This window comes from Gallinula chloropus (genome assembly GCF_964237585.1).
Source record: "Gallinula chloropus genome assembly, chromosome: 2".
In the NCBI taxonomy this organism is placed as follows: domain Eukaryota; kingdom Metazoa; phylum Chordata; class Aves; order Gruiformes; family Rallidae; genus Gallinula; species Gallinula chloropus.
Genome location: NC_140086.1, coordinates 106,295,024 through 106,322,989, shown reverse-complemented (window position 1 = coordinate 106,322,989; position 27,966 = coordinate 106,295,024). Strand labels below are relative to the sequence as shown.

Sequence of the window (27,966 nt, the reverse complement as noted above, 5' to 3'; positions counted from 1 at the left end):
GCACAGAGGTACAGGACAGGGATTCACACAGAGACCAGCTTTTTGCTAACAACAAGAGACTCGAATCAACAGACAACACCAATAAACATGCAGAGCATGTCAAAGACCTGAAGAAGACAAATACAACAGAAGAGAGAAAGTTCAAAACTTGACTTCTCTTGTCCTACACCTGAAGGTGTCACTTTACAGAACTTAAACGTGGCTTCTCCCATTCATGCTCTAATGACTTCACAGTCCTCTGGGGTGTGGGGCTGGGGGTGTGGGGGTGGGAAAAGGGGTTTATCCATCCATCGGTTCAGAGTCGAGTTGGTTCAATATCAGAGGCACTAAAAGAGTCTCATCTCTTTTGGCATCAGTTTCCCTTCAAAATGATCATTTTAGCTGTCCTGTTCCACTTTGCTTTCCCTCCTTTGAGGTCCGAGTTCAAACGCAGGAAACTGGGAAGTCTCCGGTACTGAAATATCTGAGAGGAAGTGGATAGCTCCAGCCATGCCTGAAACATAACAAGAGGGAGATGTTTGTGCATCTTTGACATTGAAACAGCAACACTGACAGCAAAGGCAACAGCACCTGTTTGAACACCTCCTCACCAGATCTCTTCTCCTGCAGGTGAACTTAGGGCCTACAGAAAGGCAAGTTCATCTGCACTCCGCTCAAGAAAACAAGTTCCACTTCAAAAGATCAGAGGCAAGAACAGAGATGTCTCTGCTACCATCTTTTCAGCTCGCAACCTCAATGCTACTTCAGTCACAAAAAAGTAAATCCCATTTTGGACCATCCCTCAGGATTTGAGCAGCTTTTGTTTGTCATTTCACTAGATTAAAAAAAAAAAAAAAAAAAGGCAAAACTTTCTTGTAGTTGTGCTGTACAGATTAATTTGCTCGCTGTTCATAAAGAGATTGTCCAGAACCTGAAGTGCTGACACCAGCACCACCTCATTAACTTTTAGGGTGGCAGACCAGAGAGGCACCCTATAGCAGGGCAGCATACAAATACAACCTCAGTTTTATGATCAAGCTGAAATGCTGTGTTATCAACAGCTAAGCACATGCAAGCAAAGAAACCTTCCTGCAGCAGGGTACCTACTGCAAACAAAATGACTCAGACACAGGGGCAGCTGCCACTGAAAGTGGGCACACACATGCGGCTCTGGGCAGCTTCACATACAGCTGTAGCTACGAAAGAGACACAAAATCAAGACTTTTTTGTCTCAAATTTGAGACCTAGTTTTTTCCTTTAAAAAAAAAAAAATCACTGACATAAACCCACTAAAATAGAAGCCATGTATCAGCATTAAAACACAAATCATCCTTTTGTTGGCATTACTTCTCCTTATGAACAAATTTCACAGCTCTTACGAAACAGGCTGTACTGTACTCCTGCCTTCTCCCTCCACAAGTGCATGCAAGGGGACTTTCAGGAATCAGAAGATGCTTTCCTCCCTTGAGCATTAGGGCAGTAACTGCATTTCAAAGGGATGCATATAACTACTGGTCTCTTGTGTTGGCACCTTAGACTGGTTTAGTTGCAAAAGAATCCTATTTTGTCTGCTGTAATTTCACGTATTTGTGATAGGTGGCACACTAGGCTCACTGTTCAGAGAACAGCAGTGCTACTTAAAATCCTACTTTCCATAACGTAAGATGAGAGAGGGAATAGAAAATTAACGGCAAATGAAAAAATACAAAGATCTAGGAAACTATTTAGCAACAGCTCGGAACTTTTAGAAAAGCCCCTAAGAATGCTGCACTTCTCTTCAAGTGATTTGGGTTTGCATTAAAACTAGCTTTTCCTTGCTTACGTGTCATGGCAGAGATGATCTAGTTCTGACAAGCCAGCAACTACTCTTGACACCCCCAACCCACAGCTACTCCTCTGCCCAGGCCCCCTGCAACACCACCTGCGACAAGACTCCTGCCCACACTTCTGTTGCACCTCAGGGGCATCAGCAGAGCAGAATTCTACTTAAGGATGGCAGCTGCACTAGCTTTACATTAGAAACTGCTAAAAGGCAACCACAAGGGAAAGTTGTGATACGACAGTGAATTATTTTCTTTCGTCTTTTTTCTCCACCCCAGGCTCACCACCTTTCAGGCAGAGGTGGCAGAAGAGGGTGGCTCTATTTGGGTGGGTAGAAGAACCCACCAAAGATTTCCCAACTTCTAAGCACGTGCCAAAAACTGCAAGGTTGCCCTTCTTTCCTGTATAATGCAATACCATTTCCGACACCATAACTTTACCTTCAAAGAGAGAGTAAGGTCGGTCAGGAATACGACATCCATGTGCACCATACTCCAAACACCATTCAGCAAACTGGGGAAAACATTTTAAAAAAGTATTAATTTTAAATTTCTTTTTATTTTAAGACTGTTGCTTGACTATCTGCAGATGTTTAATGGGAGTTAAATGTAAAACAGCGTAAGCAGAGCCTCAGAGAAATCACTGTTGAAGATCAATTTGTCCCACTTCAACCATGACAAGGCTGCAATGAGGCTTTGGGACAGGTATTTCCACAACACGAGTTTTGGTTTCTTAACAGTGTAATTAGGAGGGCTGTACTTCTTTTCTGTAACTCCACCCTTCTACATTCAATGAAAGCTGCTACGAGAACAGACATATTCTGTTTCAATGGCAACATTCTTCTAGTACTATAACAGCAGTTTCTTATCCGTCTTGGTGCTTTATTTATCCTCAGGGTTATTAACTGCATTTTAAGTTTCATTTCACTTCCATGGCCCAATTTAGAGTATTAAATCTCTAGCTGTCGTTACTTAGTTTTATTTTCCCTCCCCAAGCCTTAGGAAAAATCGTTATAAATACAGTTAGACAATTATGGTCATCAATAGTTTGTGGCAGAAGATGGAATACCATCAGAGAGGGGTAACAACATCTTTCTTGTGTTGGATCAACACTGCTGCAGTGGCTGCATCAGACATACGTGACTTATGAACGGCATCAATTTAATAGCAACCATCTATTTCTCTTTTATGGCTCCCTGGAGCACATGGGGGGCTGCAAGTTCCCCCAGTATTTCTCTGCTTGGAAGCACACACACTGCTCATTGAAAAAAACCAGTGCAGAGGTTCCTGCAAAACAAATCACTGAGAGGTCTCTCCCCAGCCCCTCCTTCAGTTTTGGCCACCTGCTAAGAAAATGTTTGTCCTACTCTAGAGGGTGCACTGACTCTGGAGCTATACAGGGTGTCAGCCTACCCCTAGAGCCATCAATCTGTTCAACGGGGGGGGGATAAAGAGAGGTGGTATCTCCTCCCTTCTTCACATCACTTTAAGCGTTTGCTGGGGGATGCATTTTTCTTCCCTTTGTAAGGGTGAGTGCACACATGCCAACGTCTTGAAGAAATGCAGAAAAAACCCCACAAAACACAAACACTGCAGTCTGCACCATTACTGAGAACTGAGGGGACATTTTTGGGCCTCCCACGGGTAAAAACCTTGTAACCAATGCTTAATTATCTACGTAATCTTGTCTTATATGTGACAACTCTCAGATCCAGTAGCCACACTAATCTCTTTGGTAAACCAAGGGGTGGAAAAAAGAGACATATCTTCTAGCAGGAAGACATCTGCCATTACTTGTCACATAGACAATAGATGCTTGCCATCAGCAGTGGTTTAGTCACAACACAGAGCAGCACAAGGCTCTGATGCTCTCTCTTGCCTGGAGCCAAGCATGCCTCTCTGCTCCCAGGCAGGACAGCTAGGAGCGGCTCAGCCTGCTGGGAGCCTGTCCAGTTCCACAGGGGGAAAGCTGTGAAGCTGAAAGTGAGAAGCACAAGCCAAGGGTCTCTGAGTTATGGCCTTTCAAGCTCTTCTGGTCCATTTGTGGAACAGTTTCACAGTTTACAAGAGGTAACCAGGGACTCCTGGCCAGACCGCTTCCGCTGGGCCTCATGTTTTTGGTGTGAGTGAACACCCCTGGAAGGGGAGCCATTTAGTTCTCTGTTACATGCCTTCAGGCACCAACATAACTCCACACTTGCTTCCCTGCATGCTCTGGCTGAAAACAAAAAGATGTCAAGAATGCCAGACCAGCGTATTCCTTTGCCTGTTTCAAGATTTCCCCTCAAGAGCCCAAAGCAGAAATCTGGGGAATGCTAAAATGCAGACTGGCTCTAAGTAACACTGCCAGACCTGACTATGATAGGCACCTCCAGATACCAAGTCTGTGGCCACTGTGCCACATCATCTTTCTCAAAGGGATCTCAGGTATGGAATGGAGTCTCTTCCTCCTTTGGCTTTGAAACAGACTTTCCTCTGGCTTGGTATGGAAGAACACCAGGGCTCTTTTGGGCAGAAATGCAGCACCAACAGGAGCTGCCAATGCTGCACAGAACCACAGAAGACGTACTGGCGTGGAGGATTACAGGCAGCACCCGACAACTATGCCCACATGCATGCCTTGTGCTGCCTTCACATGTGAGAGTCACGCATTTGCTGTAGGAGTTCTAGGAGTTTCTGACATTCTCCCGGACACAGGTATGCCTACAGGTGTCACTTGGCTATGGTAAACACAAGGTGAGACAAAAAGCGACTTCTTAAAGCTCTGCTGACAAAGGACAGGCTGGCAGTAGAATTGAACACAATTCCACAGCTTTACATGTGGCCTGAAAGCACCTAAGCAGCAAGTCATCAAGTTTCCAATTACAATCCTTTTAAAAAAGCCTCAGTTAAATAGCTATGTATGCAGTACAAAACCTAATGAATCCATTAATTAAGCTGAAAAAACCCACACCAAAAAACCAAAGTCTTACAAGATGAAGAAACGGAGGCTGAGAAAGCCCTTTCCTTTGGCAACTGCTTGCACAGCCAGAGCTGACAGCAGAACCTGGACAATTCCAGTGGAAAAATTCTGAGTGTCTTTCTCTGCAATTTGTGTCAATGAAAAAAAATAATCTAAGCGAGCAATTTAGTTGCTGCAATTCAGAGTTCTAAAAGCCCCAAAACAGACACTAGTTTGAAAACAAATAATTACACAAGACTACAAACAGTATCGCTGGAGGAGCCGAAGACGACAGTGGATGATGTCTCAATGGAATAATTAGCACCACGTAACACAAGTCTGCTATTATTCAGGAAGGCTGACTTTCAGACTCTTTTCTTCTGAATATGTTTAGTTCCTCCTCCCTTACAAAACATTTGGGTGTTTCACTCTGCACAGTAAGAAGGTACGTGCCCCACATACACAGCTGAAGTCATCCAAAGTGCGCATAAAGGGGAACAAGTGACAGGACACTCGTACCACGCTGCCAGCCAGCTCCAGCTCTCTCAGGCTTACTGCAACCAACAGCTCACTCCTGCATGGTGCATTATGATGTGAAAGGGCAACAGTAATTTAGTTGGGATGCTGCAGAGCTCACCTTGCAAGCTCGGTAGAGGTACTTTTTGTCCTGAGTTAGGTTATAGAGAGACAAGAAGGAATAGCCATTGCCAGCTGTCCCATGGCAGATCCCGTATCCTTTTCTCAGTAAACCTCTCTGCCAGATGACATCGCTACACTCCATAGCATCTTTCAAGTATTTATCCTCTTTAAAAGTCTGTAAAATAAAAACAGAGAATAAAAACATGTAAGTTGAAGTAGTAATGAAAACAAAAGGGAGCTGGACCTCAGCCATGTTTTGTTGTTGGTGAGCAGTTTTTCCATATACAATTTATTTTGAATTTTAATAACCCATTCATCACAGATCTGCCTTTCTTTTCTCACTAGGCTGTTTCTCCTTTCCTTGCATAGAAAAAGAAAGAAGCATGTCAAGTTTTTGACTCAGAAACAAGGATCCCAAAGGGAAAACTCAAGTTCAAGGCCCTTGGTTGTACAGCCTACAATCTATTTTAAGGGTACGTGGTCCTTTTTTTGCTTCTCCCCTCCATTTCTGAACTACAACATCATTTGATTTGAAATACAGAAATGCAATTCTTGCCTCCAAGAAATGTAACAGAGAATACTGGCCATCAAATAATGGCCTAACTTACTAGATCCTGGTCTTGCCAAGTAGTTATTCCCTGTTAGTCACTGTATGACTTCAATTCCATGTCAAAACCACACAAAGATATCTCTTTGCATAGCACAGGGCTCTTTTCTCTGTCACTATTACAAGTAGGAACTCTTAATTACCTTGATTAGTGTTTGCACTGGAAACAGTCAGAAGCACCAGCCAGTTTGGGCAAAGGACCAATTTTGCAAGTTCACTGCGACCAAAGTTCATTTGGACACAGAGCCCATCAAGGGAGCAGAAAGTAATTCAGCTGAACACCACCAGAACACCTTTACAGGGATACATTTTTGCTCCCCTTTGCTTAAAGTCACTCTACAGATAACAAGACACACACAAGCACAAAATAGTAACTGATGCACTACTGTAGATTTAATCCTTTAAAAATCACACACACACGCCGCCCAGGCTATTTAATAAGTTAACAGAAGCAATTAATATGCAAGTTTCCTAAATCCACAAGCTTGATAAAGTCCCTCTCTCTAAACAGGGTTTGTCAGCTTCTTAGCTGTAACATTTCAAATTAAGGCCTGGCAATAGCATTTGATTTCCAGGACAAACACTGCTGTCTGTTACTGCAAACTCCTGTGCTTGGTATGAAAGCATAGCCAGCAAAAAATACTCTTATTTTTTGCAACAGTTCTTCAAAAAGCTGAATATAAGAAGTGAAAGAAAAGCATCATATGCCACATCATCTTAAAACATAAAAAGAGGTCAGAAAGGGGACTGCTAAACAGAACAACCTCCTCCCACAGCCAGAAGAAAAGGCAACTGTGATTGCTACTACATTCAGCAATGCTTTAAGAGATTTGCAGTTCACATTTCAGGTGGTTTATTCCATAAACCAAGCCTGCTTTTCATCAGCCCACCCAGAGGCTGACCAGAGAATCTGCCAAGAACGGATGTCAAAAGCAAGAATCAATTTACATAAATTTAATTAAACAGTATACTTTCAAATGTCATGCAAATTAGAAATGCACAACACAAGACAGATAGCAAACCTAGCAAAGGACAGAGAAGAGCAAACAGTGGTTATGCTTATACCCTAGAAGGGGCCTGGGATCTCTGCTCCAATGTTCTCAAGAGCTGTATGTTAAGAATGGAGTAATTGATGGATGACTTTGGCAAGACAGGTGAACCTATGCTTTTGAAAACCAACATAACTCTTAAAACTCTTGGGATGAAGATTCAAAGAATTTAGGTCAATGTTCTCACACCTCGGAGTCGGATATCAGATTCTTTTCCAAGAAAGCCTAAAGTCTAATAATTACTAGCACCCTCAGAAGCATTTTTACCCCTTCACTACTGCTTTACCTGCACACCTATGGAAGTATGCCTGTCTGTAAAAAGAGGGAACACAGAATGATTCACCTTATAAGCTTGCATCAGCATGTGGATGACTCCAGGGGCACCGTGGCACCAGTGAACCAGCCTGTCAGTCTCGTTGCTCAGTGAGGACGGGTAATTGCCAGATCTGAATTTTTTATGACGCACGTAGTCAATGCTTGGCTTCACCAGCTCTGTCAGGGTCTCCTGGTCCACATTTGCAACAGGCTACAGGAGAAAATGTAAGAAAAAAAACCACCACAGCCAAAAGCATAAACAGAAGCAGTAACAAATTGTGTATCAACACTTAATTCCATGATCTATTTTCAAGTGTCCTACGTATGTGCCCTTGATCCAAATACACTTCATACAAATTTAATTAATGTCTGCTCACAGTACCCTTGCGAAGAATGTTTTTACAGCTACTACAGTAACAAAGAAATTGGGGCACCAAGTTGTTACCTGTCTTACTGGAGGTGACACAGAAAGACTATGGAAGAACTGAGAACAGTATATGGATTTCAGGACTCCCAGGCTTCTTTTATAACTTAAAAGAGAATACTTATAAGAGAAAGATAGTTTTATAGGTACATTGCTCATAATGCACACTTACAACAATGGGTTACACATTTTGCTTTAAAAATACCTGATTTAGACAAACGTCCTATTTCCCAATAAATGAAGACGAATGTTATGTGATGGCACAGCAGGCAAAGGTTTATGATGGAAAACTTTAACCTTCATAAACAAACCTCACTGAAGCTTTTGGCTATAAATCTGCATTTCCAGTTTCAAAAGAAACAGCCACTTCTCTGCGTAGCTAAAGATTGTTGTACTACAAACTCATCTATAGACTGCCCTTCTGAATTTTCTTTCTCATATCTTCTATTTAGTTTCCATCTTTGCCAAAAGGAGAACACATCCATCAACCTGCGTGCTTCTTGTAGGTAAAGGTTTAGAAGCCAAGTATCTACTGGTCTCCAGCTTTTCTTAGTTGGCATTACCTTTCCTACCAGCCCATTACACAGTACTTCCCAGAGAGGTCTCTTTTTACACAGCCTACAAGACTTCTGCAGGAACAACTGCAGAAACTGGAGCCTAATAACTAAACTTATTTTTTTAAATAACTTGTCTTTGTTGCTGACACAATGTAATGGAATTTCACTGTTCCCCACCAGCTCCAGCACATTCTTATTCTCTCTAGCTGAGCACTGTTACCACTGACAGTCTCAGAGCCAATGCAGGCAGACTTTCAATAGATGTATGTTCAGTAACCTGAAAAAGCCCAAAGCCTCCATTCTATCCCAGCCAGAAGAGCTTTGCCTACCGCGTCCCTCACGCAAGCTCCACCTCCACACCTGAGTGGAACAGGAACCTTCATGCTGCTGATCAGAAGTATGCCTGAACACAGATCAGCTCATCAAGGACACCCCAGAGCTGATCAGCCCTCACTGAGACAGACCTGTGGGGTCACAAGGCTCTGGGGGAAGCTTTGTTTCGGGGCTCTGATTTCATGCTGCCCCCCTGCCAGCACTAGTTAAAGCAGATGGCCACGAGAAATAAATGACTTCGTTCTTCAGCTCTGCATGTCTGTCCTTGGAAGGTAAATCCAAGAAGAGCAGGGCTCTTTACACACCTCCTCTTCACCTTCTTCTTCTGAGAAGACATGAGTATGAGTTCTTTCCCCAGGCTACTGAGGTTCTTAGCACCTACACTTCCAACTGCAAGAGAGTAACCTACAGGTATGTGGGCTGAACCTCTGGCCAAGAGCAGTGATATGCAAACATTTTTCCCTCAGAATTAGTTGATTCCCTAGCTAACACTCCAGAATTCCCACTCTACCTCCTGGATGAGTTATTTAACACTACTGATCTCTTACTCTTCCAGGAGTCTTAAGTAAATCCAGCAGTACATGTTGCCTCATAAAGGTGTTGTACAGAAGTGACGATCAGTGACCTTTGCATCTCAGGGGCTATGTCTGATACCCTTTTTTTTGGTGTGTTATCAAACCACCATTCAACAAACCATGTCTTGCATTCTTTGCTGAAAATACGGAAATATTCTTCCCATTTGGCGTGGGAGGGATGGGGAAAGGATGGACTCCAATATGCCATCTTCTTCTGCAGTGGATGACTCAACTCTCCATGACTCACAATATTTAATGTACAGTGAAAAGACAGTAATCTAGTGCTGCATAAACAATGGCTTTGTGGTAATTCTTAAAAGCAGCAATTATACATAAAGGAAAAGATAGTTATGATTTTAACATGTAGCCAGAGTAGCTTCTGCTTAAACCCAAAAGCCTGCTAGCGGCCTTGAATAGTAAATGAAGGATGGAAGCTTCTTTAAAGGACTGTCTGTTTCTCAGAAAAGCTACAAGTTCTGGGGAAGGAAAAATGGAATCCAGGAAGATAAGGGAGCTGGAAGGGTCTGGACCACCTCATTAAAGAAAGCAGGTAGTAAAGGTAAAGTCACAGCAATACTTCCATGGCCAAGTCAGCTGCTTCAGCCACAGCTACTGGTGGAAGCAGTGTGAGCTAATCTGAAACAGATGGGAAGAAGTCACAGCATCTTTTGCAAATAAGGAATGGCTGAGCAGTGTCAACACCAAATACCAGCTCAGTCACTTCTGCAGCAAGTGCTTCTACGCAGCTTCAGGCTGCAAGGATGTACAATTCCTACGCCTGCCTAAAGGAATGTCATGTCATTCTGCATGAGCTAGTAAGAAAATCAAGTTACAAAGATGCACAGACTGGCAGCACCTTTAGAAATCAGAAACAAATGCAAATTTTGCAGCTCTATGGCCATCTTTCATAATGAATCTTAAGGCTCTTTTTTCCAGATTCTACTCCTGAAACAAGATAAACAGGTCTGGTTTAGAAACATCATAATTCTATCGGAGAATCTCAGGACAGGGGCAAATGGATTTAAGTGTTAAGAAAGAGAAGGTATACAGAGGAGAGGAATCTCACTCAGGACAAGAGAGAAAGGAGAGCAGGGGTCATAAATCCACTAAGGAACATCGTATTTTGGGGGCAAAGATTGGAGGGATAAGGAAGAGGAAGAACATCTAAAGAATAAAAGCATACTGAAGACTAATGTGTCATTAAGGACAGTCTTCCAAAAGCTTCAAGACAGCAGAGGGAAAAAAAAAGTCACTATAGAAAAGAGAAAGGGTGCAGAGCACTGGAAGACAGGAGGTACCAGCAGTGCACATGCTTAGAAATAGGGAAAAAATTAAGTGATGGACACTGAGTGAGTATTTAGCTGGTCTGACTGCAGGCATCACAGGACATGAGGATGAGGGAAGGCACCTCACTGTCTCTGCTGAGGATAGAAAAAAACTTCAGCTCCTGGCAACACCAGTGCTCTGAACCACAGCTCAAGGGTTAATTCACTCTAATGTGAGGGTACTGGAGTAAGTTTTCTTCTGCTACCAGGCCCTGAGCTAGCATCTCTGCACAGTTCAGTGCTGCGGAGTCTAACTCCAAATTGTGAGACCCTGACCCAGCTCAATACTGCGCGCGTATGACAGTGAAGGACCCTCTGATACAAAATAAGGAATCCCATAAAGCACAGAAGATGCCCTTACCTGCATCAGCATGTAGTAGATGCCAGCCACTCCGTGGGCTGCTCCAACGTATTGCTTCCTGTGCCACTGGTACAACAGAGGGCAACGGTCCGTCTTCCGCTCCTCCTTTGAGAAGTTTTTCCCCGATTCAATAATAGCATCTATTACCTAAGAAAGAGAGCACACTCCTCCTGTCTTGCTTGCTTTGATTCAGAGGGTTTTGCTTTGTCATGACTAAAGGCACAGGAAAGAATAAGCCACAATAAACAGTGATAGAATATTCAATCCATTCGGACTTGAGTGTTGAGGTAGAAATGGAAATTCCAAATGATGGATTCACATTTCTAAGAGTAGAAAATTAATATATAAATCTTTCTAATCACTTTTTTCCCTGCCTGCCTGTTCTGCTTCTGGTATCAACAGAAGAGTCATGCATCTTGCTCCACACTGAATTCTCCTTTTCACTTAAACACTTACTCTTTCTCAAGGTTTTTCATCACAATTTCTCATCCTCAAATGCTCCAAAACTAGTTACATAAATTGATCCATTTCAATGGCTGGCCATGGACCCACCTGCACTGGCCTCAGTCCCAGCTGGGCAGCAGTGAAAGGGGGAAGAGGTTGGAGGAAGGGAGGATATAAATTTCCCAGTTCCAGGTCCCCTTTCCTCTCCAGAATGCCTCTCTTAATCCCTTGAATTATGTGAATTAATTATTCCAGTTCAATCTCACTGACACTGTGGCCTAGAGAGAGAAAAATATCTTACCTCTTTGATAACAGACTGTGGGACGGTGTCCGGCCCGATCTCAGTATTCAGGTACAGCAAGGCATACAGGTAACCTGCTCTGCCATAAAGCAGCTCATCAGGAAGTTCAGCATCTGTGCTTACAACTGCCCTCTGGAGCTGCAACAACCTGTGTCAGACAAGGAAGGTAGGGAAAAAGAGTATCTTCTCTAGACACCGTACTGGACCATGTACTGTACAAGCCTCCAATCAAACCAGATGCAGGATGAGGGCTGAAGCCCCGTATCCTCCTTTCAGTCCTCCCCAGCTCAGCTGGCTGCTGCCAGGTTCACATGCAGGGGCACTGTGTGTTCGTCATCCCTGACAGACTGGCAAATGGGAGCCAGAGCCAGGTGAGCATCGGTGCAACTACTGCGTTTTTTGTGCAGACAGAAACAGATACACGGGTGCAGAGCTGGGGTTGGGGGAGGCTGGAGAGATGTTCCAACGAATAGGTGGAATTCCCAGAGACTCCAGGAGGTTTGTCTAAGTAAGGATCCTTAATTGTAGTTGTATAAGGGAGGAAAAAACAAAGCCAACCAACAAAAAACCCAGTATAACCATTCAGCACTCCCCCTTCCTAAGCAGCACGTTGTCTCAAATGTTTAGCAGCTCAATTCTGAGAAGGGCACAGCTGCTATGCACAAGTGTTTTGCTTGCCTTTAGCAATGGAAAAAACCTTGGGCTGGCCATCATAGTTCTCAGTTGCTCCAAAGAGACTCCCTGCTATTACTCTACCAGCCTACATTAGACTTGAGGTAGAGCAGAGATCTCTTTTCCTGCCCACTGCCTCCCTGTCTCTTCCTATCTTTCATGATTAAATTGGCAATTAGATGATACCAGGGAGATGATCACATTTTAAATTGAGGGAGGGGGCAAAACAATCTGGATTAAGACCAAATTCAATTCCCAGACGCCCCAGCCACTGTTACTTTACAGAAGTGTTAGCATTAACATCATGCTGCAGCAAAAACACTGACCCCAATGGCTGATCTATACTGTTATTGCTTCATACCAGGGAAAAACCATGCACAAAAAAAATAGTTTTGCATTATCATTCCTTTCTTGGAACTACTCTTTGGACATAGAATTATATTATTTTCTTCTAAACGGTCCACTGTTAAGTTTTATTATTGAAATTGTACAACTGGACAGCTGTAACATAAAAAGTTAAAGGGCAATCAGAGATTACATTTTGACATCTCTAATGAAGCACTCAGCTGGTGTCATGAATATATTTGTAAACAAATAAGGAAGCATAGAAGCAAACTCATCTCTTTTTCAGTCGTCTTCCTAGAAATTACTTTCTGAGGAGAGTCAAGACTAAAAGATTTACTGCTGATCTCATTTTGCTATACACCTGCTTCACGACTTACAGAAATACTGCTTTCCTAGTTGGATCCAAAAGGACAAGACCAAGTTTACTGCAAATTCTGAAAGCAAGAAAACCCAGCAGGGCTCCATTGCTTCCAGCCTTCACAGCACTCGGTTCTGTACCAGCAAAGGGATAGCCAGCTCTCCCAGGTAGCTCTATATCTAAATTTCTCAAGACATTTGTTACATTTAGATTACTTTGCAAAGGGTTTGGAGTTTTTTCAGGCTACCCTTCATATGCTCTGACCTAATTAAAGCCCTTGCCTTTGACAATTTGTCACATACCTCCTCTCAGTTTTATTAAGTCTCTGTTAAATATCAATCCAATACACCATCTTTCTGTCTGGATGTGTCCAGATCCCTGCAGCGTGTGTGCCTTGTAATGAGCCCACAATCAAGACCCACGCTTTACAGGAAGCCTCACACGCCGCATAAGCGCCACATATTGCCGACGACAAGCGTGCAGCTTGTGCTAAATGTCACTTCAATGTGACAAAACCAAAACGTGCACGCGTTGCAGATATGTCCAGGACATCCTGTCCTTACAATGACAGAGGACTCAACCTGCTAAACACAAATCAAGTGTAAGCCAGCTTTAATAAAGATAAAGCCTATTTTGCATTTTCCTCCTGGAAATGTATCAGGGTAGAAAGCATCTCCATTTTCTACTCCTGCCCTTCAAAGCTCCACTTGCTAACGTTACCAAGCCAATGCTCTCTACAAAGAGCATCGCTTTTCTCCACCAACAACCACTTACTTGGCAACACATTCTTTAGACTCGGTGTCGTTTTTCAGCTTATGATAAACCACGGCGCCCACTGCCAGGGGCCCAGCGTCGCCGCAGAGGAACGTAACCCTTCGGCCACTCAGGTTGCGAAGGATTCTCTTCACGTAATCAAGAGAGCGCTGCAAGTGGCTCTGGTTTTTGGTAACACGGTACAGCTGCAGGTATAAGAGGGCAATGCCTGGAACAAATCACGTGGAAAAAAAGAGACAGTTTAATTTACTTTTCCTTCTGAGTACGTCACATTCCCCTCTTTAGTCCCTCTGAACCAGTAACTCAAACGCAAGCACGTATTTGGTCAATTAAAACGTGTCACTCAAGTGTCCTCGCTTATGCAAGAGGAAGGCATCAGGCTGTCTATCTTGATTAAATTTCAATTTGGATTGTGACAAAAATAATAATTAAAAAAAAAAGTCAGACTGAAGCCTAATGGTAGACTCACAGTTTACAGAAAACAAAGAAAATTCATGACACAAGCACCAACACTCAGTGAAGAAATCACTGCAGAATCAAAAACTTAGGCTAACAAGTACGCGTACAATTAAGTACATTGACATCTATTATATGCAAAGAATGGTTTCTTTCCTATTTGCTTTTTAAAAGGATTTTTTGATGAGTTTTTAATTCAACATGTCAAGTTCTTTATAACCCTTTAATGTATTTCACAACAAGATTACGAGCTTCTACAAATTAAGCTGAGTTGTAAAAGCTGGAAAGTAAGTACTCAGAGAATGCTGGAAGGTAACATCAAGCTTTACTCAATTGAACTCACTACACAGCTTTTAAATAAAAAACAAACCAAAACAAAGCTTAGAAATTGCAACAATGTAGACTAAAAAAAAACAAATCCATCTAAGTGGATGTTTATCTGCAAATTGCGCCACACATGCAGAAGCAAAACATTCATCTCTGGACCATGCTGCACCTCCAACTCCTGTATGTGAGCAAGGAGAGCATTTTCCTGAGCCATGACTGAACTGGAGAGCACCTGAGGCCCACAGAGAGACTGCCTCAGGCACAGGAGAACGGCACCACAAGAGTGCTGTTATATCCTCAGATGTTCTCCAGGCTGGCTTTGAACAGGCCGTTTTAGTTGGGTCCAAGACAACAGCTGCAGAGCCTGGTTAGCCTGATTCAGAGGGACAGGAACTTGTGGGCTATTTACTGGGATCCCTGTAACCCTTGATGTTGCAACAAACGTTCAGACATCTGGGCTTGATCGAGATGATCAGAAAGCAGCTACGAGGCCTAGTTCATCCAGTCCCTCCTTGCCCAACGCTTTCAAAGCTGCTCCTCCAAAATGTCTGGCACATACCAACAGTACTTGTATAAGGAGGGTGGACTCTAATATTGAGTCCTATGACTGTTACGTGCCAACAGTACGTGCTCCAAGATCTTAAAGGACATTTCACAAAGTACAAGCCAACGGTCAGGACCATGCAGTGCCAATAACATTGCCTTGACTTGGTACCTAACAAGTCAGACAGTTGTTCGCAGCATCGCTTTTACATTCTGATTTGCACACTTGTAAAATGCTGCAAGCAAGTTTGGGGAGAAAGTACTTGCTTCAAGTTTTTTAAAAGTCTGACCACTGAAATGTTTTTACTCAGAGTTAATTCCACAGGAGCCCTGAAAGAAGTTTACAACTTGGAATAGATTAAGTTCACAATCCTTCTCCAGGGTGGAAAAAACCCATTCTCATTAGACTGCATTACTTTCTCATCTATTTTCTTGTTTCAGCTAATGATGTCTGCATTACTTATAGCTTATGACTCATTTTCAGCATGCTCTGGTTTATCAGCCGTAACTTCAGTTGTCAGTCACTGTGTCAGAACACAGCTCCCCAGGAGCTGTTTTTTAATGCCAGCACGAGGAGGCCCACCACTTGAGATCTTCTTGCACTTACTTAGCAGCCACTCACTTTTCAGACCTTGAAACACATCTAGTGTTTAAATCGGAGTTGTCTAAAACTTCCCCACCCATCCACCCACAGCACCATCTGTACCACAACAGCAAGAAGCAAGCAAGGAAATTTTACCCTTTCAGTGCCAGAGTTAAGCCTGAGCATGGGCAAAGCCTTTTCAAGCTGCTGCTTCTCATGATGTAAAGATTAAAAATACATCTCCTTGGGGCACGTTTCAAACATGCTGTGCTAAAAGCATGTCTGATGCATGAGCTAGACAGAGCAGAAAAAGAATACACCACGGCAACAGCAAAGCGGCACTTAAGAGGCCAAGACGGAACAGCATTCTGGCAGCTTGAAGAGCAGTGGCTGCACCAGGCTTGACAACTCAGGCTCTGCCTAAAGGATCAGAAGGGCTCATCCACATGTGGACAGCATCAGTGATGCAATGCTAAATGAACAACAGTGCCTAGCAATGACCTAGCACTTGCACAAGCCCGTTTATCTTCAGGCACTTCACAATCTTGCAACCCCACCTCCACACTCCCCTCCTCTCATTCATTTTACCATTTTCATACAGACAGAACAAGCAGAGCCACACTATCCATATTCCAGATTTTAGGGCTCAAGCACAGATCAGGTCCCCCCACAAGTTATTAGAAGATGCTGTTACCATCAGGAAGCAGCTATCATTCAGCTGAACAGCAGAAGGGGAGAATAACCCATTTAAAGAAAACAGAGCCAAAGTCAAAAGAATGAACAGACTTAGAAAAATCCACTCTTCTTTCAACTAAAGATCTCCAGGTACAAAAGACAATTATCTCTAACTAGATCCTGTGTCCACTGATACCGGTGCAAATCCTTCCAGACAGCAATGACCAGGAATCCAATTCATACAAATGCCTGTATCAGAGTACTTCTACAGCTCCAGTGAGAATACCAGGACCTCCTCCTGTGAATAAACCCAATTATACTATTTAAGAAACACACTTAATTCAAATTCTAGCTCTCTCACCAGTCCAGCCAGTATAGGCAGAACAATCGTGTGGATCTGCTGTCTTCAGCCCTTCTTCCATTTGTTGCAGAAGGTCCTTGATTTTTGTTTGGATCCGTTTTGAGAACCGAGCACTGACCTGAAAACAGTAGGCAGGAGAAAAGGAGCAAGTCAGAAAAGGAAAGAAGCCAAGAAAACAAGCTGGTTCTTCCACTCTCTTGTCTGGAAAAAACCCAGGAAATAACTAACAAATAAATACTACGTGCAGCTATTAGCACTGTGTAGGTGGTTCATCTTAAGCACGTTCCATGTAATGCATTCAGAGTATGTATTAGAACAAGATATTAGTATCTACGCTACACAAAACCCATCTGAGGGTGTTTTAAAGTCACACAGACTCATGGGAGTACGTAACTACATGCTGCCTCTTATCTCAGGCTCTGTATTCACTGTATAACCATAAGCAAAACTTCTGTGCTGAATATGAGGCGAATAAAAGCAAAAGGACAACAAACATCTGCCACCATTCCATGGGCCAATTACCCCATTCGGAGTCCTGACACCAAGACCATGTTACAGATGCAGAACAGCAAACCTACAAGCCCTGTGTCATAGGTGGCTGCTCTCATCACAAGGTCCCTGCACAACCTTTGTGACACTATTGAGTAGGAAATAGCTGGGGGAAAATAAATGCCTACATTTAGGACAACCAAGTCAAAGTCAAGCCACAGTCTTTAATGATGTACTTAATCACATCACAGTCTTTAATGATGTACTTAATCACATCATCCATGATGTATTCACATCCAAGACTTTTTGATGTCACAGTTTATGTTCACCACAAGGAATGCAAGTTGCTTAGAGACATAAAATGCTCTTCCCCTCACCTCTTGATCTCTCCTCCCATCAAAACAGTATTAGGATTGACATGCTTTATCACGAGAGAAGGTTGTTAAATGTAGAAACTATTAAAGAACAACTATCTGAAAGAATGACCTAGACACAATCAGATGAGTAAAAGCAGCCTGGCAGCTCCAGATTGTGCATGAAGTTGAAGAGACAGATCTTTGATTTTATTCATTGCATGCTTTTACTCTTAACCAAGAAAAGTTTACAGAGATATTATATATGAAATATAACACAGGATACTTTACTTTTGCCACCATTTCTCTCTCCTTAAGCACACTGTATGAGAAGATATATTACTGATCACTCCCTTAAGTCTATGGAGCATGGGAATAGTCAATTAACTGGAATTCACTGCCCTATTAACTTCCATAGGAAGGAGTATTCAGAATGTCCCTTCACAGGACAAGTCATGAGTAGGAACATCAGAAGCAACACTCAAAAGTGTGTGGCTTTGTTGTTTGGGGTTTTTTTTGTGGATTTTTTTTCCTTATAAACAGTACCACTTATTAATCAGCTTTTCCTGTTAACACACTTATTAAAAGCTATTTTGTATATTTAAATAGAGCTTAAGGTCTAGCCTTACTTATAGAGAGAAACAAAAAAACCCCACCCTTTTCCACTTTCTGGGCTATAGGAAAAGCTTTATCATTACTAGATAATTGCATCCTCTAACAAAATAGTGATGTACAGAACCCTTCTGCTACTAAAATTATTTTCTGAATGTGCTTTTTCCATTATTTACAGAAAGCTTGTCATCCAAATCTCAATTATCCAGGAACATCCAGAAAAGAAAGCTTCTGGGTGCCTGGTTGCTAGATGATCTTCCTCACCTCCCAAACCAAGAGTCACAACACAATGGTTATCACCATGCAGAAAAAAAGGCATTATGACATTTGCCTACCTATCAGCTTACACTGAGAATAAGCGACTGTTTCCTGAGCAGTGCTTGATCTTCCACCACTTGCTTCCTCAATCTGTTTCCAAATACCAGCTGGAACAAATCTAATCAGTAAAGGCTCAAGTTTCATGTTAAACACATCTATATTTATGGTGTCTTACCAGAGAAGGAAAAATTAGCTCATAAGGCAGGCAACTTCTTGTTTGATTACAACACATCACAAAAGGAAGGGTGTCAGAAAAATGACAGGTATCAAATGCCACCAGGCAACTGACTGCTCAAAATACACCATGCTTTGTACTCTTTTTCAGAGTGGAACTTCAAATAAAAATCATTGAATTCAAACATCTATTCAACAGATTCAGAAATCAGAAAGATAATGGGAATTACACAAATGCTCTGACATACACAGAAGTCTTCAGGGTCAACAGTCCAAATCACTTTATGATGGGGAGAAAGGGAGGAAAAAAGAAACTGCCATTGCAACTCATCACACATGTACCACTCCAGGGTGGAGCCAGAGCCCCATAAGTTCCAGTAACTCTGTAAGTAGCAACCACACACACTATATACCTGACGTTTACTCTTAGGCTGTAATACGGCTTTGAGCACCTTTTTGTTAGGAAACTGTGCCATGCACACACAACACAGCATATACCCCTCCCCCTTTAATGAGTTCAGTGAAATCTCAACACAAAGCAAAACCTTTCCCAAGGGCAGGACTTCTTCAAAATACAGCTATGCCAAGGCATATGGTGAAACAGTGTGAGGATATCCACGTGGATGCATCCAGGCGTAGCACTCAGTTTGCAAGAGTAAACTAAGGTTTCAGGCTCCCAGGTTGTTTACCTGCTGCACATCACAAGCAGGCAGCTTATCTTTTTGGTCTGACAATACACCTACTGTTACCAAATCAGGATCTTTTTTATCAAACACCAGATCAAATTACTTAAGAGACAGGAGGAGAGGAGTAGGACATTGGGACATTTGGGTTCTGCTTTGAAACCTTGGTCCATAGAAATAATTTAGCTCAGGTTGGGATATCCCTCTGTAAAACCTAACTTCCCTATCTTGTTTCAGTGCTTGGAAAAACCACAGATGATAAGATTTTTTCTATTCTTATTATAACTATTTAATCAGCCTGAACAAAGCTACCCTAACTCCTCTTCCACCACTGGGGTGTTTTTTATTTTTGTTGCTCTGAAGCTTTAACAGAGCACCATCACTTTCATTTGATAAAATTCTACTATAAGCTCATAATAGATGCTTACCAGAACTAGAATAAATTAAATGCATAAAGGAGCAGATGTTGAAAGGTGGCTTTAGAAGATTTATAAACCTCCTTCAGAATCTTATGTCAGCATTACAGCGGAGCATAAAGCACGCTAATTCGTGTTGAGCACGGATTGATTTTCATGAGAAGCATATTAATTTCATAAGGGTGACTCCAGCTGGGATTCAGCCTTTTCTACAGGTGACTTTGGCTATTCCTGTTGGGAAAAAGAAAGGCCAGGAAGCCTGACCTCTAACAGCCAGTATCACATTTACTCTTGGTTGACAACAGATTGCATGATAACAGGAGCTGAAGAGTAACTTTAACAAGAAGAAACAGCTCTCTCCAGCAATTCAGCTGCTGCACTACTCCTCTGCTGTGGCAAAAACAACAACTGTCATCCCAACCGCTGCTTAAGTTTTAGATCAGCAAAACACACACACACAAAACCAAGCTCATTCCCCATACTACCCAACAGAACCCTGTACCATAACAAGAAAGACTTATTATCAGCATGGAACAAAAGTAGCACAGAAAAATACAAGTACATTGGGTTTGCAAGTGAATTGTTTTGTGATTTGAAACACACCACTTTTTCCACTGTAGCGAAGCAGTATGCAAAACTACATCCCAACCTGAAGCCCTTTAAAGCCACCAAAACCGTAAGGAATGTAAGCCTATGTGCATCACTCCCCTCTGACATTAATGCCATGGTGCCCAAATTATGCTGCCTTTGTCAGCAACACCTGTTTGTCCTACCTGCCTTCTTTCATTTGTAGGGTTCCTGAAACGAACTCAATTATCTTTTGTAAGCGCAGCTCTAAAACAACACACACACAAGAATACACCATGATGCGAACAATCTCCTAAAAGAAACACACATTTCCCTTACCTTGCAGTTGATATTTTTTATACCAATTCTTAGTGAACTACCTCTCCATATCCAGCTCTACAACAAACCAGCACCAAGAGAGATGAGGCAACAAGCAGCTGCTATGTACATGTTGTATATGATGACTTCTGGTAGGTTAATCTTACCTGTAACTTCAGGTCTTGCAAGGTTTAAAATAAATCACACACATCTGGACCAGATACCCCAGTGCTTATGTAAGTCTGACAATACAAACATGGGACCTCATGGCACTCCTTTTGCCGTTCAAAGTAATACTCTGGTTTGATTGACATAAGGTGAGTTCTCTCATTTGTCTTTGTCAATGACTCTTAGATATTAAAGTATTTTTCAAAAACACCTCTCAACACACCTCTCTATGCCAAGTAACTTGTGCAGACTCAGAGCAGGACAATGGAGACCTGAGCTCAGTTTCTTTGGGAGATGCCTCACCACCAGCTCCCAAAACCATCATCTTACTATTAACCCAATTTTACCATCACACCACTTTATTTTAGCCCATCACCTTTTGGGGGACCGATGCCATGTGTAAAACTAGACTGATGGATGAAGTAATGGATTATGCAGAAGCACCAAGGAGATGCCCTTGCTGACACACAGAGTGCTAGCTACCTTACTCAACAAGCAAAATACACTTTTATTTCATCCCAGTTCAAATCGGGTTAAGAAAAGACATTTCAGAAAGAAGTGACTTTATTATTGGTGATGTGTAAAACAGAAGATATATAATGTGGGGTTTTTTTTCAGACAGAGCACACTGGCACTGCAGTGAGGACTCGTTCAAAAACCAAACTTGCACAGAAGACTGCATGAGGGACATGACAGACACTGGTAAGGAAGAACGGGGTGGGGGATGACTCTCAGCTCCACTGAAACGAGAAATCCTGGCCGCACTGAAATCGTTGGGAACTTTGCCGCCGATTGTAAGGGAGCCAGGTTTCACACCCACGCGCTGGAGCATGGGTTTACTGAAGCAGAATGAGGTCTCATCCTTACCTCTACAGAGCTCCTGCTAAAGCAGACCAGAAGGAATGGCAGTAGGATCCCACATGCAGAACCTAGCAATGTCAGCTGGGAAATGACCTGCCTTTTGGTACAGAAATTAAGTTCTACTTTATTTGCAGCTCTTTTTCTTCTCCAAAACCATCAAATTGTAAGAAACGGCATCACCCGGCCTCTGAAACAGTTAAACACAGCTCTCTGCTACTACTCACTTACATCCTTCCAGAAACAAATGCAGTTCTGCTAAACCACATGCTTAATAAATGATTTGAAACTGCTGTCTGTAGAACACACTGCTCTGTTTTTCAGTGATCTGGCATCTAATGCCATACATGTGATAGTGGGGAAAGAAGAAAAAAAGAAAAAAGGGGGGAGAGAGGGAAAAACTCAAAAGCTGTAGGCAAACTATTGCTCTCCTACAAATGCCAACTTAAGAATAGACTTTAAATCCAGGCATCACCCTACCTCAGAGGAGATGAGGGCATGAAAAACAGCATTAAACAGCAATCCCTTCAAGTTACAAAGAGGATTATTTAAAGCATGTAAGAAATAACGAGACTCTGCTTCTAATGCATTTGTGTGTAAAAGGAACTATTTGTCCCTTTAGTGATCAGGGTGCAAAAAACCAAAGCCTGAAGATTTAGTTCATTATGAAGACTCATCAAAAAGCTTCAAATTATCAATAACAAAAATAAACATGATTAACAGAAAACAAGGAACATTACCCTATGTTTTGGGAAATGTAGTATGATAAGCAAAAGAACAACACTGAAAATCACTGGTCCTCCAGGTAGCCCAATACCAGCATGTTATTTCTTGAAAACTAAGAAAATCGAAGTCTGTTGTGAATAGGATTTAAAATGATTCATTACATAGAGGTGTCTGCCTTAGCTGGGACATTTTTAGATGGTCCACAAGTTGTAAGAAAACCCCTGAAACCTCTACCAACGCTGCCTAAATTATTTTGATGCACAAAGTATACTGCACATACTGAACTTGACAGTGTACCAGGGTTGTGCAGTTAGACCCCAAACAGAATTTACTGCCACCAGGAAATGAGTATCTGTCCTGCACTTGCCCTTGCAACTCACCAGGGTAACAACTCATTAACACACTCATCTACAAGCTAAAGCTAGAAACTGGTGAAGAGCGGATGGATGTGAGACAGCTTCATCAGAACTTCAGCTTGGATTTAAACAAGTACCTTCATTTAGAACTAGCTGACTAAAGCCACGTGCGGTTGTTGTCCTGAATAACAGGAGAGACTTTCTAGATATAAGCATCAAAACAGCACTAAGTGGTATTTGATGTTGATGTGCAGTGTAGGAAAGATGCAGCTGCTTTTCTTCTCTCAGTGTACAGACTGCCAGGAGTTAGTAATACACAGTGAAGTTCAGTAAAACGATTCTCAATTTTGATCAAGTGTCCCAAAAAAATGAAATGAACTTTCCTTCAACAGAAGCATCATTTGCATTGCAGAGAATGTTCTCTCTTTTAATATAGAGCACATCTGAGATAAGATGCCAGGAAATGGCCAAAAAAAGTGTCAGTCTCAAGAAACTTGGCTATCCCATCCCACTGCTCCAGCAAGAAAGTGAGAAATAGATCTACTGGCTCCAGAGGTTTAATTTTGCCTCCAGTGCAATGAGTAGTATGATTCCCATTAGAATAAGTGGTTGCAGAATCACTCCCAGAACGGAGAGAGCTGTCTCCTCTCAGTGAGACAACGAAAGTGCCCAGTGAGACAATCTAATGAATATAAAAAACACCTCAGGGATGAGAGGGAAGAATGAGGCGATGACAGAGAACTGTTTTGGGGTTGGTTTTTTTTTTTTTTGCATATTTCAAAAGAGGAGGAAGACTGAAAGGCAACATAAAGAACATCAGAACTACCAGGAGATGGAGAAAGCACCAGGAAACTAAACACCACTAAATCACCTAAAAGATAATCTAAGTGAACATTCCATATCCCCATTAAGTGATAATCTTTGCCAATAAGCATCATTAACTCCAAAACAGGCTCCCTGCAAAGAGTCCCCTGCAAAGCCTAATATTGTACATCATATACCTTTGTTAGAACACACCACCTTTCACTAACACTATTAAAACACTAAATCATACAAAAAACTTATCAAGAAAGAATTGACCTAAAAAAGAAGTTACCCTTTGGGCATCCCAGTGACCTATCATAACGTTTCAAACCCATTTCAGAGCTGTTAAAGACTACTCCCTGGTGATTCCACAACAAATCCAGACAACCTGAAACTGAGAGCTGGGTAGCAATAGCACCAGGTTGCCTAGGCTCAGGGTTGCTTCCACCTTCCCCTGGATGAGTAGGCAAGATCAGACTGCCTTTGGTTCCCAAGTCACTGGCCTGCAGACAGTGTGAAGGTGGCTCCCAAATCACACCTGACTGCGCTACAGATGTAGCCACAGAGCTGCGGTGGCTCCAAGAATGAGGACAGTGGGCATTCTGAGGTTGATGTTGGTGTCACCCATGGAGTCAGGTCCCTGAACACGCCATTAACACGCCATTGCCACCCTTTGCCAGCAATTCAGTTCTCCTCACTCTTCCCAGGAAATCCACTTCAACTTCATAGCTCCCTCCCAGATGAAGGTTTTGATACACTTGTTGCTGAGCCAGGACAACTGTCTGCTCCCAGTTTATAGAAGCATGTGCAGACCTTCCCATTCTTGGTGCCCCACACACAGCTAACATACAACATGATGCCAACAGGTCTTGATATTTATTGCAGCTATAGGGTGCCTCCAGTTCAGCAAAGCACAATACTGCTCAGATGATTTAACTCTCTCTGGTTCTCAACCTGCACAGGCCCAAGTTATTACTAAGTTATTGCTATGGGATCCACACCAAAAGGAAAGGGGCTACAGGCTATGTATTTAATGGAAAGATTTGTAATTTTTTTAAGCAAAGACTTTTAATATTATGTTTGTTATTAATCTAGAATGAATGCTCTCTGATGAATTATTACCTTCAGCTTTCTCAGACAAATCACAGAAGCAACTCAAGCCCATGATATCTGCACGGTGAAGAAATCTAGTGAAGAAAAAGTTGATTTCAACTGCGTGAGCAGAGCCCACCTAACTAACTGTGGTGTTTACTGTCACTATTTTAAGAAGGCAAATCGGCAGCCCCCGTGTTTTTTCGTCTCATGCTTCCACATACCGCTCCTGAAATGCATCTTACGCATAACGAACACACGCTTCCATATGCAGCACTTTGTCCCCATTGCCTCACATTTCAGGCAACGACTTGAAGAGCTTCTTGTCCTTTTATCAGCCAGATAAATTTTAGATGGCAGTCGTGGCAGCTTATGAAATCAAATGGATGGATTAATAATGCATTGCCTTCCATGACAACGGCAGAGCCCCGCACACCTCTAGCTGTCATTATGTGAGTCACTCAGTGCTCACCGCTCACACAGCAGCAGATGGGAGGCAGAAATTATGCAGTACAATCAGGGCTTCTGAAACCTGCTCTTGTTTTCAGGAAACTCGTGCTATTGTGTACAGCCATTTACAGAACGGACTCCCTGACCTGTGTAAAGTCCTTTCGTCTTCACTGGGGTTTTAGGGAGGCAAAGATGTTTCTCTGACATGACTCAAGTCTGTTAAATGAAAAAAGAAATAACAAAACCAAAACACCAACACAAACAAACACAAACAAACAAACAACCCCAACAAAACAACCAAACCATAACCACCACTAAGAAAAGCACCCCAAATACTCATAGGGTGCTCAAGTTAGACTCAAGTCCAGGCAGTACTAGGACTGACAGTATGCAAATGCTGCAAATATAAACGCACATAAATATACTCATAGCTATGTTCTAGCTGAGAAATAGGTGGGACAATTCCTCAGATTTTACAGATGCAAAAACTTGTCCTATGAAATGCACAGAGCTGAAAAAAAGACCCCTGAAAGCTGCTGTAGTTATATCACTTTAATGCAGCACAGAAGAGTATTTATTTTTCCAGGTGAGCTTCATGCTTTTGAACACAGCGAAGTCCACACACCACCTTCTATGAAATTCAAAGCTGTACAGGTGCTCAAAGGTATTTTCTGAACAAAGCTGCACAAATAGCTGCCAATTGCCACACAGTAACAAGGAATGTCATCCACCACTGATTATAGGAAAAAGAGAACATTTGCAGCTACTGTAAAATAGCATCCCCATCTACAGCAGAGGACAGACCACACATTCCTAATGTGAATCTAGGGCTACAAATTCATTAACTCCTTTCAGCTCTGCCACAGAAGGTGGGCTCTGAATTTGGATTCATTCAATAATTAAATCTGGAGGAGATTAGAGTTGAAGTGTTCTGCAATACATCTAGTACTCTCTGCAAAAAAATTAAGGAAGTTCACCTTCCTTTGATAGCAGTTCTCGCTTTGGAAAGCTCTAGTCAACCTACATCAGCAGTAAATGAAGGCTTATTTTCTCTTGTAAAAAAAACGGACATGAAGTGTGGGCTCTAAAGCAGGCACATAAGAAGGATGACCAGCCTACAGGTCTCAGAAGAAAGTTCTTGGAATCTTTACCAATTTAACAACAATATATAGATATATCTGTTCTACCATCTCCTTTCTGCCTTTCTACTTCAACTTATCATACTTGGACGGGGTTTTTTTACATACCAAGCCAGACACAAAAAACCCCCAAAGGAATCCCAGTTCTCTTTCACACACACACACAAAATTAATTTTACCAGCACAGAGCATATACTACTAGGATTTTTTTCAAACACAAAGCAGATTTCACATCCAAACCTACCCTTTTAACCCTTCTGAAGTGCCAAGTTCTGCTTTTGACAGCTGCAATTAGCTGCAGCAGTAAGACACAAATCCCCCAAGGTATTCTATTCTGTGCACTCTGCTTAGCCACACACAACTCCATAAACCTCAGTTGCAACAACTAGTGAAACCTTTCACTGCATTGGACTGATGGCAAGCTGATGCTGTCCTGCTCATTCTCATGAGATGCTCAGGAAGAATCCTATTCTCCCACTTCTGGGCATCACCACCCTATCAGTAAATCAAGGTAAATCTTTATTGCCACAGTCAGAAAAACACAGAGCTGAGATAAAAGGTGCTCGTTTATTCACCCCAGCACACAGCTGAGTGAGTTAGGGATGTTAGCTTCCTACACAGCACATTTTAGCTTCTAGCAATGTCACCATGCAGTGTTTTTCATCCAAAAGATGACAAAGCAACACAATACTAGAAGATGAGGCTGCTCAGGGGCTAAAACGACAGAAGATCCATATTTTGGTACTCCTTCTGCATCCTAAGCCAGCCTGCACGGTAACAGGCCAGAGCAGCTTCTACGCCTAAAGCCTAAATTGCACACAGCTCCGCTGCCAGCAGCATGTGGTGTCAAAGAGATAAGTGGAGAAGGAAGGCTGTGAACTTCACATAGCCAGTGCCGCCAGACAGACCTTCTACTGGCCCAAACCAGGTGCCTATGGCGGTGTAGCTTAATTTATAAACGTTCATTATGTCAGTAAACACACACCTTACAGCGTGTACGGCACTACCTGACCCTGGGCACAGCTGCCACCTGAAGAGAAACTTATCTTTTCTAGGCGCGGGTTCATCCTTCTCCTTCCCTGCGTGCTGTCTCCGGTGAAATTCGGGCAACGGTTCTCAGGCGGTGTGACAGAACCACCGCGGTCACTGCAGCACGGGCCGCGATACCTTCCGGCCCCGCGCAGCGCTCCCTCGCCCCCCAGGGGGAAACCAACAGCTCAGAGCAGCCCCCTCCGCCAACTCCAAGCCGCGCGGCCGGGCTGAGCCAGCGCGGCGCTGCCGCTCCTTCCCCCCGCCCGCCTCTCCCTTCAGGAGCCCTCAAGCGGCACGGACAGGCCGCGGGCCGCCCCACCGCGCTGCCGGAGGCCGCGTCGGGCCCAGGGCCCCGCCTGGGCAGCGCCCACGACCGCCCGGGCCGCTGCGGGGGCAGAGAGCGCCCCGCGGGTGAGGCAGGGCCCAGGAAGGCCGGGACTCACCTTCCCATCCGCGCCGAAGGGGAGGGACTCCTCCTCCGGCGGGAGCGGCGTCCTGTCCCGCTGGGCGTCCGCCGCGCTCGGGGTTGCTGCGGCTCCGGCTCCGTGGGGCTGGTAGTCGGGATAGGGGTTGGGGAAAGACCGCTCCTCCATCTCCGCTTCGCCGCCCAGCTGCAGCTTCAGCCTCTTGGACATGCTCTCTCCCAT

At 43.1% G+C, this 27,966-nt stretch overlaps 1 protein-coding gene across 1 annotated transcript; it reads right to left on the bottom strand.

Moving 5' to 3' along the window:
• Window positions 1-40: 40 nt before the first annotated feature.
• LANCL2 (LanC like glutathione S-transferase 2) lies at window positions 41-27,966 on the bottom strand (the record flags this gene model as incomplete). The annotated part of the gene is made up of 9 exons (XM_084260449.1): window positions 41-493; window positions 2,241-2,313; window positions 5,378-5,554; window positions 7,379-7,561; window positions 10,926-11,072; window positions 11,671-11,818; window positions 13,820-14,027; window positions 16,765-16,882; window positions 27,763-27,966. 9 exons carry the CDS (start codon window positions 27,964-27,966, stop codon window positions 378-380), a joined length of 1,374 nt encoding a protein of 457 aa, XP_084116575.1. The 3' UTR covers window positions 41-377.